At 35.3% G+C, this 16,637-nt stretch overlaps 1 protein-coding gene across 1 annotated transcript; it reads left to right on the top strand.

The window, feature by feature from the left end:
- Window positions 1-4,718: 4,718 nt before the first annotated feature.
- LOC101890653 (cytosolic 10-formyltetrahydrofolate dehydrogenase) lies at window positions 4,719-11,737 on the top strand. Its single transcript, XM_005181838.4, has 4 exons — window positions 4,719-4,894; window positions 8,728-10,442; window positions 10,506-10,893; window positions 11,017-11,737. The coding sequence occupies exons 1-4, from the start codon at window positions 4,889-4,891 to the stop codon at window positions 11,644-11,646; spliced, it is 2,739 nt and encodes a 912-aa protein (XP_005181895.2). The 5' UTR covers window positions 4,719-4,888; the 3' UTR covers window positions 11,647-11,737.
- Window positions 11,738-16,637: the final 4,900 nt, after the last annotated feature.

Here is a 16,637-nt window from a genome sequence, read left to right as displayed (position 1 = left end):
CAATTAAAAGTTTTTATGGGAGAATTCAATCATACACGCTATGATTATAATTATTATTTAAAGTTCAAAGGACTAAATATGCCGAAGCATTTGTATCTTTTAAATTCGGAATTGTATTGCCCATTTGGTGCACAATTAATTTAAAATCGGATAAAAATATATATGGGAGCTATATCCAAATCTGAACCGATCTTGATAAAATTTGGCAAAGATATTTCTGAGCTGTATTTGATATATTTCCCTGAATATCGTTGTTACGGAGTGCATATTACTGTTGTGGGTAACAAATATAACAAATCGGATGAAAAATATATATGGAAGCTATAGCTATATCTGAACCTATCTTCACCAAATTTGACATACTAGCTTCTAGACTCAATTCGGTCGTAAGTACCGAATTCCATCCCATTTGGACAAATGTTAGACGTTTGGTGCACAATAAAAGGTAAATCGGACGAAGTTATATATGGGAGTTATATCCAAATCTGAACCGATCTCGATAAAATTTAGCAAATGTATTTCTGAGCTGTATTTGATATATTTCCCCAAATATTGTTGTTGCAGAGTGCATATTACGGCGGTGGTGGACAAAAATAACAAATCGGATGAACAATATATATGGGAGCTATAGCTGTTAGCGGGAGAATCAAATTCTAGAACTTGTTTGTTCGTTTGTCAGTTTAATTCTAATTTTATTGAACAAAATGTATTACTTAAGTGCTAGTACACAACAGAAATCTTAGGGGGGTTTAATCTTATGCATCTACTTAAGGCTACAAACACTTGACATTTCTAATTCTATGCATAGGCCTAATGCAACACACAATTGCTGTGATCTATATTTACTCCCCAGCTGAGCGCATGTTTATGGGAGAATATTCTTTATTATCAATGCGTCTCCAGCAGCATGAAGTGTTATCATCCCTTATGCTCTTATCTTTCATGCACACACATTTACAAGTACTCTAGAATGTTGGGTTAAAATTACATAAACATTTTATAGCCTAAATCACTTAACGATCTAATTTATTGCAGCAGTCTTTCATGTTCATAGTTTTATGAACAATAGCTATATCTGAACCGATTTCGATAAAATTTGGCATACTTATTTTCCGGCCTAATTTGGGTGTATATGCAAAATTCCACACAATTCGGGCTGATATTACACGTTTGGTGCACATAAAAGGCAAATCGGACGAACATATATATGGGAGCTATATCTAAATTTTGACCGATTATCTCCAATTTCAATAGGGTTCGTCCTTGGGCCAAACAAATGATCTGTGCAAAATTTCATCTGGATCGGGCAATAAATGCGACCTGTACTTTGTTTACAAAAATACATGGACAGACGGACGGACGGACATGCATAAATCGACTCAGAATGTGATTCTATTCAGATCATCAAAAGGAACTATGGGTCTATCTCGTTTCCTTTTGCCTGTTACAAACAAATGCACAAAGACATAATACCCTGACCACCTTGTGGTGTAGGGTATAAATACCAGGTTGGCTCAAAGCCATGATCTTTTTATTGTATACCCCTAAGAATTATGGCCTCTAAGTCATTACTATTTAAAACAAGTTAAAAGGTATCGGTCGGGTTCGCCGACAGATGTATACCCTCAGCCAATGTTGGATTATTTAAACATATTTTGACTTGTGTTATGATTATTCAAATTGTTGACCCTCTATGGAGTAGGCTCTGAAGAAATGGGCCAATTATGTCCACTTTGTATCAGATCTAAATAAATATGATACGTTGACCCTTTTTGGGGGAGTTACCAGAGGGAGTGTACCGACATATCCCATCAGATCTAGAATTAGTAGAAATAACGGGATCTGAGAAATATGAAGAGAACCGAATTCTTGTTTCGGATTTTATAATTATTTAGAAGTGGATCTATATATTTGCATCTATGCACTAGACCTTGGGTTAATAAAAATATTGTGAAGTGTGTAATGTAAAGACAATCGGACACTTTCATCACATTCCGATATTGTCCATTTTCGCACCTGACCTAGCACTGAGCAAAGTTGGGGCTAAATCGGATTATTCTTTCCGTTTTTGTGGAGTAAATATTTTTTTTTGAAAATTTCAACCTTTTTTGGGGTAGGTATCAGAAGGAGTGGACCGATATTGCCCAGTTTGATAATAATATATGCCAAGTTTGACCAAATCGGACATTCCCTTCGAGAGTTATTGTGCGCACCAGCCAGACAGACAGACGGACATCGCTAGATAGACTCCAAATGTACTGATACGGATTTGGTCCAAAAAATCCTATTTCTATGAAGCACGTTTTGGCTGTATCAAATGATATATACCCTCTGTAGCTAAATGACACTAAATAAAATGACGATAAAATTATTAAAATTCCGAATATTGGATGGTGAAGTAATATGGAGGCCATCATTGACCTGTATGTATATTTATCTGTCGGAGAAAGCCGCGCTTGTTATGTTCGTAACAATAACAAGTTTAAAATAATTTCGTTGAAAAGCGTGGGTAAAATCATCAATATACCGAATATCTGGAGGTATTGTTATATGCGAGCTATACGAAAACTATGATATATACTTAAAGACAATTTTTATACTCTCCACCATAGTATGGAGGGCATATTACGTTTGTCATTCCGTTTGTAACACTTTGATATATACATAGACCCCGCAATGTATATACATTCTTGATCAGCATTCTATTCTATGTCGATTTAGCGATGTCCGTCCATCTGTAAAAATTACTCTGGCTTCCGAACGAAATGAGGTAGGTTGATAAAATTTTAATAACGCAGACAGGTTCACATTTACTTATAGTCACCATGTAACTGTAACTTACGTCGGACTCGTTTCAAATATCGTATTGGAAGTTGGTAATATATACCACAATCTATGAGAGAAAAGTGTCTATGCAGGTCCATGTCTTTGTATAGCCCCCATATAACGGTACCTCTCTATATTCGGTATTTTGATGAATTTAGCGACATTGTTCACCGGACTCGTTTCAAATTTCGTATTTGAAATTCCTAAAAGGTATCACAATCTATGACAGAAAATTGTCTTTGCAGGTTCTAGTCTTCGTATAGCCCCCATATAGTAGTACCTCCCTATATTGGGTATTTTGCTTATTTCAGCAACACTAACAACCCGAGTTGTTTCGTATTTGAAGTTCGTAATAGATGCTACAATCTATGATAGATAATTTTAGAATTTCGTATTTGAAGTCCGTAATGGATACTACAGCCTATGACATAAAATTGTTGGTGCAGATCCACGTATTCATATAGCCCCGATGTTACGGTACCTCCCTTTGATGATTTTAGTAACATTATTCACCGGAATTGTTTCAAATTTGGTATTTGAAGTTCGCAATAGATACTACAGCATATGCCTGAAAATTGTAGGAGCAGTTCCACGTTTTTTAACTCCCATGATACCTTCCTATATTCGGTATTTTGATGATTTTAGCTACATTATTAACAGTTTTTTTTTAAGTTTCGCATTTGAATATTGTAATAGCTTTGACAAAAGTTGCCTATGACCCTAATATACGGCAACGTTCGGTATTTTTAAGATTTTAACGGATTTTATTTTTTTGAAAATTGCCAAATTTGTACCAAGTGGTGGAGGTTATTCAAAGTTCGGCCCGGTCGAACTTACAGCTAACTTACTTGTTTTTATTTAAATTATGTTTTTCTATTTATTAGTTTTCATTCAAATAAAAACTTCAAATTATAACCAGCTTTGAACTTTCAGAGACTCATATTTTACATACAAAAGTAGAGAAAACTGGTTCCCATCTCTGAATTGTAAATATAACGGTTTTCCAATAAGATATGTTATTTGGGTATACAAAGGAAATTCCATTATCATAATATGCTTATGTCAAATTAATCAAAAACAATATCAACCAAATAATCGATTCGGTTTTATACAAATGTATGTTATGACTTCTAGCTTTTCTCTCAGTACGTTCTAGGTCTTCTATTAGTGTCGATATTTTTAGTACAATGGCGATTTTAACAATATTTTCCAAGTAAATTGACGGTTTAATGGATATAAATAGGAAAGTTTACCGGACATAGTTAACCTGGGGGATTTAAATTGAAATTTCCTTTCAATATACTGCAAATAAATTATCACAAAGGATATTAAACCGGCACAAAGCTAAGATTGAAACATGCAGTAAATTAACCAATATAGGCTATTTTTTAAATTTTAAAGGCTATATTTTCATAAATTTTCGAGAAAAATTCTAACCAACGCATAACAGTAACAACCTATGTTATTTGATGTTGTATATTTTTCTCCGCATTATTCATTTAATTCTAATTATTACTTTTATTAAACATTTATATCAGATTTTTCTTACACGTTTTTCCAAATCTTTCTTACATCATTTAACAAATGTCAAAAAAATATATATTAACACACAATTATCAATATAATTTTACATTTTTGCTTTTGATGTTTTGACAGAATTAAGTTCTATACTAAATAATTATTTAGTATGTTTTGTTTTATTTAATTTAATTTCCGTTAAGTGATTAAAAATTGATAATCTCTGGAAGCACGTACACATGCAGCGAGAAGGAGAGCAGATTGACTGATGTTCTGTCACGAATCATCCACAAGAAGAAAAAAAATAGAAAGCGGGGATCAGTTGAAAATCAAATCGATTTCTATAAATACCAAAGATTAGTTTGAATTTCATTCAATTAAGTTTTGAATTTTATTAAGAAAACATCAAATGAAAAACCGGACTGAAAAATCAAACTGAAAACTGAATTAAATTAAAATATTCAAAAAAAGAAAAATAAAATATTCAAAACATATTGAATGAGTGTGTGTGTGCTGCAAAGTGAAAGACAAGAAAGAAGTTAAAATGAAAGTGAGTAACGAACGAAGAAGTTAAATGAAGTTTAATAAATTCAAATGTGGGGTTTATGACTGACTGGTGGTAGTGGATTGTTGAATGAAATTGTGAATAGATTAAAGTTGAAAAAAGTTAAGTGATTTAGAAAAGATTCTATAAGAAATGTTTCGTGTGAAAAAAAAAATTAAATCTTTGAATTTAGGGTCTATATTTTGAAGTGAAATTCGTCTAATTTCTACTCAAAAGTTTTTATTGTAGGCAAAAAAGATTTTTTGTTTTATTTTTGCCACCCATAAATGATTTGTTGGACTTACAAGACCAACAAATTGTGCTCCATTACTACCCATCATTGGATTTATTAAATATTATTATAATTATTATACCCTCCACCATACACAGTATTGAGGGAATCTTAAGTTCGTCATTCGGTTTGTAACTCATGCAAATAATAATTTTAGACCTAAAAAAATATACATATTCTGGATCAGCGTTCTTAGATCATTTCCCTGTTCGTCCGTCCCTTTGTTGTAATCACGCTGGAGTCAAACGATGTAAGATAGAAAGCTAAAATTTTGCACAGAGCAGTATTTCGTCTGCTGGCAGGTCAAGTTCGAAGATGGACTATATCGATCCACGATATTGTATAGTATCCATATAACGGTACACAAGGAGTTCCTTCTGAGTATTTTACCCTCTAGAAGAGAATTGTCTATATAGGTCCACGATATCGTATAGCCCCCCATACAACGGTACCCCCAATATTCGCTATTTTGATGATCCATGCGACATTTTTAGTGACTATTAAACATTAAATTTCGTATTTAAAGTACGTTATGTGTACTACATCCTATAATAAAAAATTACGTATTGAGGTCCACATCTTCGTATAACCCCCATATAACGATACCTCCTGATATTCGGTGTTTTAAGGATATTAACGGCATTATTCACCGGAATTGTTCCAGATTCAGGATATGTTTCATGAATGGTTACCAAAGCTTATAACACAAAATTACTTATGCTGGACCACGTCTTCGTATAACCCCTATATAACGGTTTTCCCTTGAGCGTTATTTTTCGAATTTCGGATTTTTTTGGTAATTTTTGCTTCAAAATTGTGTAGGGTATTAAAAGTTCGGCCCAACCGAATTTAGCTTATTTACCCTTTTTTTAAAACATACGGATAAAAAAATAATTTTAGACTAATTTCACTGAAATGCAAAAAAATCTGACAGGTATAGAAGTACAAATTGGCCTTAAGAGGATACTCTCAGCTATCTCCAGGTGAAAATATTTTTTGATCTTTGGAAGTTTTTATCCACTTAGACCTGAAAAATGTGCCATACATAAACACCTAAGAAAATACTACTAGTCAATTAAAGAATTTCGCTACGGAATTCAGATCCCACGAATGTTTATAAGCATGGGGTTGAATGTTTATATATCTGGGGAATACATATAAATATAATAAATAAATAAATTTTAAATAAAAACTTTAAAAAATAAAAATTATTTCAACAAACAGAAAGGCAGCCCCCATATAACATTACAAATGTTCCGTATTTTGAGGATTTTAGCGACAATTTTTACCGGTATTGTTTCAAATTGTTTTTTTTTTTGTTTTTCGTATTGGTTACTACCTATAACAAAAAATCGTTTATGCAATGACAATATTTTTTCATCAAACATCATACATCGTTCTAAATTGAGACTTGCAAGGTTTTATATAATATAGCTGAACCCGGTGCATTTAAAATTTTATATAAGAATATTAATTTCACAGCAAATGCCGAGTCTGCTAGAAACTGCAATCTTTTAAAATTGAGTGGTATTTCCGTTAAAATTAAAAAAAATCGAAGTAGAGATATATATATGGGAGCTATATCCAAATCTGAACCGATTTGTATATGATTTGACAAATTAATTTTTGTACAAAATTTAGTCACTCATGCTGAATTTCATTGGAATCGGACACACGTATCGTGTTGGGTGTATCATCTAAACGAAATCGGTTGAAAATATATATGGGAGCAATATACAAATCTGAACCGATTTCAATATAATTCGGCAAATTTATTTTCTGAGCAAATCCTTTCACTCATTCTAAATTTCATTTGAATCGGACACACATATCGTGTTTAGTACATCAAATAAACGAAATCGGTCGAAAATATATATGGGAGTTATATCTAAATCTGAACAGATTTCTATATAATTAAGCAAATAAATTTGTTAGACAAATTCCGTTACACATTCCAAATTTCATTGAAATGTGAGTTTAATATCTATATCTAAATCTGAACCGATTTTTGGATATAATTTGACTAATTTATTTTCTGTCTAAAATCCCTTCACACATTTCAAATTTCATTGGAATCGAAAATGTATATAGTTTTCGGTGCATCAAACACATGAAATCGGCCGAAAATATATATGGGAGCTATACTCAAATCTGAAACGATTTCAATATAATTTGCAAATTTTGTTTTGTTCAAAATTCCCTTACACATTCCAAATTTAGAGACTGTATCTATAATCGATAATTAGAATTCTAAATTCTTGGAGCTACCTCCGATTCTGATGCTATAATTCCAGTTCCAAGTGGAATTTCAAAAATATATATAGCCTATGTTACTTTCAGGCGATGTTGTAGTATACTTCCAAATTCTCAGGAAAATTTTTGCAGCTGTTTTCGAGTCCATAAATTACAAACAAACATACAAACATTTTCCTCTTTTATATATATAGATTTCAAGTTTCACATAATACCAAAAGGGTACCATTTTAGAAAGTTAGTACCATTTAGAACTTTTCGTAACCATAAAGTTCGAATTTCCATAAAACCATTTGGTACATCTATGCCGCACTCCATCAGTGGTTTTCAGTCCAAATTTCAGAATTCTAGTTTATTCAATTTGTCCAATACAAAGTATTTAAATTTTAGTATTTTTCGTAACCTTTTAGTACAAATTTCCAAAAACCAAGCGTTATCATACGCCTTCGCATCAAGCTGACCCTCGGGCCAAAATTTCAAGATTCTAGCTTCAGCCATTTCTGGGCGGCGTTGATTTTACATCAGTCAACCAGTTATTTCAGTACTCTTTTATATATATTCCACAATTCCCTACGTACGTATTTTAGAAACATTTTCAAAGAACTTGTAGGATGGAGGTCTTTTGAAAATATTTTGTAACATTTTTAACCTCCAAATTCGATTGAAGAGTAAAACTTTCTCTCTCTCTCTCCCATAGTTCACGGCAACATTCGAATCGATTTGCTGTTACACGCATAAGTGCGAATACACAAATCAGCAAACAAAATGTTTCTTCTCTTAAATCTGACAAACATTAGTGACCCGGGAGCGATCCCACACAAAACAAATGAGTGAAAAGTAAATTTCGTATAAAGCACCCACTATTCGAGCATTTCTCTCGTGAGCAAGAGCGAAAACAGCAAATCTGTGCGCTGTTTGGAAATTTTAAAACTGGTTTCCTAAATAGTTATTATTTTAGAAAGTCTTTGAAAAGATATGCTATAAATAGAGATTCTTTCTTAAGACGCTCCTAAAAGTCTTCTAAAGACACAAGACCTAAATGAGTTCTGTAAAGTGAATATACATCATGCGTTGCCGTATCAACTAACCAAACTTTTTCTTACTCAGCTAAAGTCAGCCGTTGTTTAGCCAGGGGGCATTACTCACCCACAAACTTCCTCTCTCTCTCCCTCCCTCTCTTTCTTAATTTTTGGACATCTATGATATTCGTTGTTCTTCTTGTGTTAAAATACTCCAAAAAGTTCTTCTCTATACTCATAATGATCATCCTCTCTTGTCTTACTTTTTCTTCCAGAACCCGTTGAGAATTGCCATTATTGGCCAAAGTAACTTTGCCGCCGATGTTTTGGAATTGTTGTTGGAGAAAAAATACAATGTTGTCGGCGTTTTCACCATACCCAACAAAGGTTCGCGGGAAGATATTTTAGCCGCAACTGCTGCCCGTTACAATATACCCGTCTTTAAATTCTCAACATGGCGTCGCAAAGGTGTTGCCATACCCGAAGTTTTGGAACAATACAAATCGGTACAGGCCACACTAAATGTGTTGCCATATTGTTCTCAGTTTATACCCATGGAGGTGATAGATGGTGCTTCTCTGGGTAGTATTTGCTATCATCCCTCGATATTGCCTAGACATCGAGGTGCCAGTGCAATATCATGGACTTTGATTGAGGGTGATGAGGTGGCTGGATTTTCCATTTTCTGGGCTGATGATGGTTTGGATACAGGACCAATTTTGTTGCAAAAACAGGTTGCAGTTGAGGCCACCGATACTTTGGATAGTTTGTATAAGAGATTCCTGTATCCCGAGGGTGTTAAGTCTATGGCCGAGGCAGTGGATATGGTGGCATTGGGGAAGGCTCCTAAAATTACCCAAACCGAGGTGGGGGCTACCTATGATGCGGCCATGTTTAAGGAGGAAAATCAATATTTGAATTTGAATCAAAGCGCAGAGGTTATTTGGAATTTTATAAGAGGATTGGATTCCGTGCCAGGAGCATTGGTAACGGTGGTAGATAAGGAACAGAATGTGGAGGAGAATATTCGATTGTTTGGAGCCCATTTGTATGATGACAAACCAATTGGAGAGACCAGGGAGTTGTGCTTAAAGGGCCTCAAGCATCCGGCTTTTGTCCATGAAAAAGGTCTACTGATCCAGGGCACCGATGGTAAATTTGTGAACGTTAGACGTCTCAAGCGTGGCTCGAAGATGATTAATGCCTGTGAGTGGTTTAGCATGGCCAGGGGTGTACAAATTACCCAATTCTCGGCGGATGAGTTGAGTAAAAAGGAAATGTTGAGCAACATTTGGTTCTCAATTTTGAAGTGCCCCATTGAGGCCGATACAGACTTCTTTGCTGCTGGAGCTGGTTCCATGGATGTGGTCCGTCTGGTGGAGGAATGTAAGGAGGCCTTTGATGTGCCCTTGGAGAATGAAAATGTCTATATGGCCCCAGTCTTCGAAGAATTCTTTGTGGAAATTGTGAAAACTCTGAGAGAGGGTTCCTCTTCGGAGGGTTCTAAGGTTCACTTTGATGGTTTCGTATTGAAGGCCAATAAGAAGGAGATTCCCATACCCACCCAATTGTTTATCAATGGCCAATTTGTGGATGCTGAACAAAGGCGAGTATTGGATAACATAAATCCCACAAATGAGGAACTTTTGTGTCGGGTGGCCTGTGCCTCTCGCAGTGATGTGGATAAGGCTGCCACAGCGGCTCACAATGCCTTCTATGGGGCATGGCGTCAAGTTTCGGCCAGGCAAAGGGGTCAACTCATATTAAAATTGGCCGATTTAATGGAGCAACATAAAGAGGAGTTGGCCACCATTGAATCCGTGGACTCGGGCGCCGTTTATACCTTGGCCCTGAAGACCCACATTGGCATGTCCATTGATGCTTGGCGTTACTTTGCCGGTTGGTGTGATAAAATCCAGGGTAATACCATACCTGTAAATCCGGCCAGGCCCAATAATGTGCTGACCTTTACCAAAAAGGAACCGCTGGGGTAAGGATCGCATATTCCTAACTTTCCAAAAATATTTATTTAACGGAATTCATCTTTTTTCAGTGTGGTGGGCCTTATTACACCCTGGAATTACCCACTTATGATGTTGTCCTGGAAAATGGCTGCCTGTATTGCAGCTGGCAATACTTGTCTGATAAAACCAGCTCAAACATGCCCCCTGACAGCCTTGAAGTTTGCCGAACTCACAGTCAAGGCCGGCTTTCCTCCAGGTGTCATTAACATTGTCACCGGCAAGGGTTCCGAGGCGGGCCAGGCCATTTTGGAACATCCTTTGATAAGGAAACTGGGCTTCACTGGTTCCACCGAAATCGGTAAAACTGTTATGCGAGCCTGTGCCGAGTCCAATCTCAAGAAATGTTCCCTGGAGCTGGGTGGTAAATCGCCATTGGTGATATTTGCCGATTGTGATTTTGAAAAGGCTGTGAAATATGTAAGTTCTAGCTCTCTCACTCTCGCTCTCTCACTCTCGCTCTCTCTCTCTCTCTCTCTCTCTCTTTTGAAGAACATTTTAAATCAAACTCTAAAATATTCCCAATTTTCTATCTCTTGACAGGGTATGTCTTCGGTATTCTTTAACAAGGGGGAGAACTGCATTGCCGCTGGCCGTCTCTTCGTTGAGGATCGCATTCACGACGAATTTGTGCGACGTGTTGTAAAGGATCTGCGCTCCATGGTCATTGGCGATCCCCTGCAACGCTCCACAGCCCACGGTCCTCAAAACCACAGAGCACATTTTGAAAAACTTATTGAGTTCTGTGAACGTGGCGTCCAAGACGGTGCCACCCTGGTTTATGGCGGTAAACCGGTACCCAATACCAAGGGTTATTTCTTCCAACCCACCGTATTCACCAATGTCGAAGATCACATGTTCATTGCCCAAGAGGAATCGTTCGGTCCCATTATGTTAATCACGAAATTCCATGGCAGTGATATTGAATCGGTTATGCGTCGTGCCAATCGTTCGGAATATGGTCTGGCCAGTGGCGTTTTTACCAAGGACATTGCTAAGGCACTGGCCTTTGCCGACAACATTGAGGCCGGCACCGTGTTCGTAAATGTTTACAATAAGACTGATGTTGCCGCACCATTTGGTGGTTTCAAACAGAGCGGTTTTGGCAAGGATCTCGGCCAGGAAGCTTTGAATGAATATCTCAAGACTAAATGTGTTACCATTGAATATTAGAATGGAATTGTAGGATTAAGATGTTGAACTGTTTTTTTTTTTTTTTTGTATAGATAATAAGTTTTTAGTTAATAAAATTATTGAAATGTAATGCATGATGATGGATAAAATTGTGGTGTTCGAAAAAGGAGGAAAAAGGTTGTGCCATAAAATGTAACAAATACGGAAAGTATTGAAAGGGTTAAGAGTAAGGGTAAAAAAGTAATTTTGAATTAGAAGTCAGTTTGAATTTCATCCTCTTGCTGGAAACTCCTGCATTTTACTTGCTAAAAATTGCAATTAGCCTTTATTTGTGTTGAAAGTCTGGTGGACGATACTGAACCTAAGGATTAGATCTTCCTTTCAAATTTCAAGTATCAATGTAGAAATGTATGTGGAGTAAATTGTTCCTTCTCTGTGAAAAACAAGGTAAAAATGGTCCTGATTATCGTTGAAAGAGAAACTTAACTCCTCTATTCATTCTTCTCTTTGTCATCCTTCCTTGGATAAACATATGTTATTTTTAGAATATTTCGGCATGAATTATTCAATATTTAAAAATGGCCATAACCCCTTAAATATTAACATTTCGGGGTTTTTAGCTATTATTTGTGATCACTTTTTGAAGTATAAGTTATTCAATATTTTAAAATGGCCGTAACTCCTTAAATATTAACATTTCGGGGTTTTTAGCCATTATTTGTGATTACTATTTGAGGCATGAATTATTCAATATTTTAAAATGGCCATAACTCCTTAAATATTAACATTTCGGGGTTTTTAGTTATTATTCGTGATCACTTTTTGAGGCATGAATTATTCAATATTTTAAAATGACCATAACTCCTTAAATATTAACATTTCGGGGTTTTTAGCTATTATTTGTGATCACTTTTTGAAGTATAAGTTATTCAATATTTTAAAATGACCATAACTCCTTAAATATTAACATTTCGGGGTTTTTAGCCATTATTTGTGATTACTATTTGAGGCATGAATTATTCAATATAACAATATGGCCATAACTCCTTAAATATTAATATTTCGGGGTTTTTAGCTATTTTTTGTGATCACTTTTTGAGGCATGAATTTTCAATATTTTAAAATGGCCATAACTCCTTAAATATTAACATTTCGGGGTTTTTAGCTATTATTCGTGATCACTTTTTGAGGCATGAATTATTCAATATTTTAAAATGGCCATAACTTTAATAAAGTAATTTGTTAAACTGTGAATTCAGCGAAAAAGTGACACTTGATGGTCCTGTAAAAAATAGAATAATGATTGGACATACAATAAGGATGTATAACAGCTTCGTAAAATTACAGATATACAGCCTTGAGGCTCTGCTCGGTTCCTGTCAGAATTATTCAATATAAAATTTTTAAAATGTGTTCAATAGCGCGAAAATAATAAAATCACTACCATGGGATAGATACAAGCCGGAATATATGATATTAAAAAACGTATAATTTATAGAGATTTTATTGAACAAAATATATATATGTTGGGCTCCAATTTCCTATACAAAAATTATTCATAACAAGTAAAAAAGCAGTAAATGCGGCCGCGCCGAACTTTGAATACCCTCCACTATTTTGACGAATTTGGACATTTTCAAAAAAATAAAATCCGTTAAAAATTATGTTAAAATTTTAAAAATAGCGAATATAGCCGTTATATTGGGTTCTATACGAAGACGCGGACCTGCATTCAAATTATTCAAATCCGAAACTCGAAAAAAATAAATCCGGTGAAAATGTGGCTACAATCATCAAAATACCGAATATAGATAGGTACCGTTGTATCCGGGCTATACGAAGACCTGGACCTGCATAGACATTTTTCTGTCATAGGCTGTAGTACATATTAGAAGTTGTACCTAAAATCGTTAAAGTAGCGAATATTTCGAGGTACCGATATATGGAGGCTTGGACATGCAGAGAACATTTTCTGGCATAGGCTATTGTTCGTATTACGAATTCTAAATACAAAATTTGACATCTCCGGTGAATAATGTCCTTAATATCGCCAAAATATCGAATATCGAAGGTACCGTCGTATGTGGGCTATACGATTTCGTGGACCTATATAGATTTCTCTTCCAGGGGGTAAAGTTCTTAGAATGAAGTTCTAGTATGTATTTTTATACAATGCCATTAAAAATGTATCTAAAATCATCAAAATACCGAATATAGGGAGGTACCGTTATATTGACAGTACTCTTTCAGGAGGTAAAGTACTCAGAAGACTCTCCTTATGTGGATTTTCAGACAATTTCATTGATAAATTTGGCTACAATCATCAAGATATCGAATATCGGGGGGTACCGTTATATGGTGGCTATACAATATCGTGGACCGAACTTTATCTGCCTGGAAACAAAAGACAGATATGTGAAAAATTTTAGCTTCCTATCTTAATTCGTTTTGTCTGTAGCGTGATTATAACAGACGGATGGACGGAGAGGGCTAAATCGTCTTAGAATTTTATGCTGATCAAGAAAATAAATACTTTGTTATGTCTAACATTATTATTTCGATGAGTTACAAACGGAATGACGAACTTAATATGCCCTACACATTATGTATTGCGGGGGGTGTAAAAAAAATTTATCGCAGAGTGAGTGAGACACCGTGGCACGTTTTTCTTGGACATGTTGGACGCCACTACAAATGAAGCACATAAAATAATTTGTACAACACGAAAAGTAGTTAGAATAAAATATCGGAAAACTCTGAAGCTAACAGTGATTCAGCACTGTCTATTGAATCACAAATTACACGTCGATGGCTGAAAGAGCCTGAAAGTTAATATTGAGAGTGTACGATTATTAAAAAAATTGGATATCAGTTTCGCTTATGAAATGGACCACTGCGAATTAATTTTTTGACATGTGAAGCAGAAAATTAGTAATTTAATGGCATTGTGAACAACAATATCCCATACTTTACTGGTTCAAAGATAAACCTGCTCATTGTGGTAGCAGAGAGAGAGAGAGAAAAAGAGAGAGAAAGAGAGAGAGAGTTAACTTGGAACAGATTAATGAACATGTTAATGGCAGAGAAAAGAGTTGAGACAATTGGGAAAATGTGTATTTTTTTGAATTATGGGCACAATTTTCTAAAACTAAGTTTGGGCGCCACTATCAATGGACCCTTCATAAAATAATTTGTAGATCTCCGAATGTAATGAGAAACAGATACCTACAGTTTCAGTGGTCATTGCTGGAGCACACTATGTAAATCGAGAATGCTGAAGGAAGAATGGTAATTATTAAAAAGTATATTATTGACAAAGTTTATATTGGGCGCCATTTTCCTAAATACCAAAGAACTACCTTAATGCGTTTATTGATCTCAAGTGGCAATAAGAAGTTGTATACTGATGTCACTGTGGACAAAAATATGCTGAGCTCTATTCCGCTAACAGATGTTAAAAATAGGCTTGGTCATTGCATTGATTTGGAGAAGACGGCTAAAGTGAAAATTGAATATGATAATGAGAGGATAAAAGAACAGAAAAGAGATAAAAGAACAGAAGAGACATAAATAAGTAAAGATCAAACATTTTTTACAAATGTAAGACCTCGTTCACGTTGGGCGCCACTTAAAATTCACCTTCATAAATTAACTTGTTAAAGCCCAAATGTAACAAGAAACAAACGCCAAAAGGCTCTGGGCATAGGTAGAGCTTAACGATGGTGTAGTCCTTGCTGAAGCATAAACTATACATTGATAAACTGATATTATTCCTGCAGCAGAAAGTTAACTGGGAGAAGACGACATTAAATATTATGATGCGAGTGTAAAAGGACAGAAAGAAGTCAGTTAAAGATGTGCGATTCTTTAAATGTTTCGTATATTTTGTTTGAAAGAAACTTACGTGGATAACTTCTTTATACCCTACACCACAAGGTGGTCAGGGTATTATGTCTTTGTGCATTTGTTTGTAACAGGCAAAAGGAGACGAGATAGACCCATAGTTCCTTTTGATGATCTGCATAGAATCACATTCTGAGTCGATTTATGCATGTTCGTCCGTCCGTCTGTCCGTCCGTCCGTCTGTCCATGTATTTTTGTAAACAAAGTACAGGTCGCATTTATTGCCCGATCCAGATGAAATTTTGCACAGATCATTTGTTCGGCCCAAGGACGAACCCTATTGAAATTGGAGATAATCGGTCAAAATTTAGATATAGCTCCCATATATATCTTCGTCCGATTTGCCTTTTATTGTGCACCAAACGTGTAAACTCAGTCCGAATAGTATGGAATTTCGCATGTACGATCAGATTGGACCTCAAAATAAGTACGCCAAATTTCATCGAAATCGGTTCAGATATAGCTATCGCTCCCATATATATTGTTCATCCGATTTGTTATTTTTGTCCTCCGCAGCCGTAATATGCACTCAGTAACAACAATATTTAGAGAAATTTATCAAATACAGCTCAGAAATACATTTGCTAAATTTTATCGAGATCGGTTCAGATTTGGATATAGCTCCCACATATAACTTCGTCCGATTTACATTGGATTGTGCACCAAAAGTCTAATATTTGCCCAAATTGGATGAAATTTGGCACTTACAACCGAATTGAGTCTGGAAGCTAGTATGTCAAATTTAGTGAAGATCGGTTCAGATATAGCTATAGCTCCCATATATACTGTTCATCCGATTTGTCATATTTGTTACCCACAGCCGTAATATGCACTCCGTAACAACGATATTCAGGGAAATATATCAAATAGAGCTCAGAAATATCTTTGCCAAATTTTATCGAGATCGGTTCCGATTTGGATATAGCTCCCATATATATTTTTATCCGATTTCAGATTAATTGTGCACCAAATGGGCAATACAACTCCGAATTTTAAAGATACAAATGCTTCGGCATATTTAGTTCTTTGAACTTTAAATTATAATAATAATCATAGCGTGTATGATTGAATTCTCCCATAAAAACTTTTAATTGTTATGCGCAGCTCAACTAAATTAGCAAAGTGGT

The sequence above is a fragment of the Musca domestica genome, unplaced genomic scaffold (assembly GCF_030504385.1).
Source record: "Musca domestica strain aabys unplaced genomic scaffold, Musca_domestica.polishedcontigs.V.1.1 7, whole genome shotgun sequence".
NCBI lineage: Eukaryota > Metazoa > Arthropoda > Insecta > Diptera > Muscidae > Musca > Musca domestica.
This window is presented reverse-complemented; position numbering and strand designations above follow the sequence as displayed.

Coding starts and splice junctions, on each gene's coding strand:
- LOC101890653 (XM_005181838.4), top strand. Junction 10,443..10,505: donor ACCAAAAAGGAACCGCTGGG/GTAAGGATCGCA, acceptor ATCTTTTTTCAG/TGTGGTGGGCCTTATTACAC. Junction 10,894..11,016: donor TTGAAAAGGCTGTGAAATAT/GTAAGTTCTAGC, acceptor ATCTCTTGACAG/GGTATGTCTTCGGTATTCTT.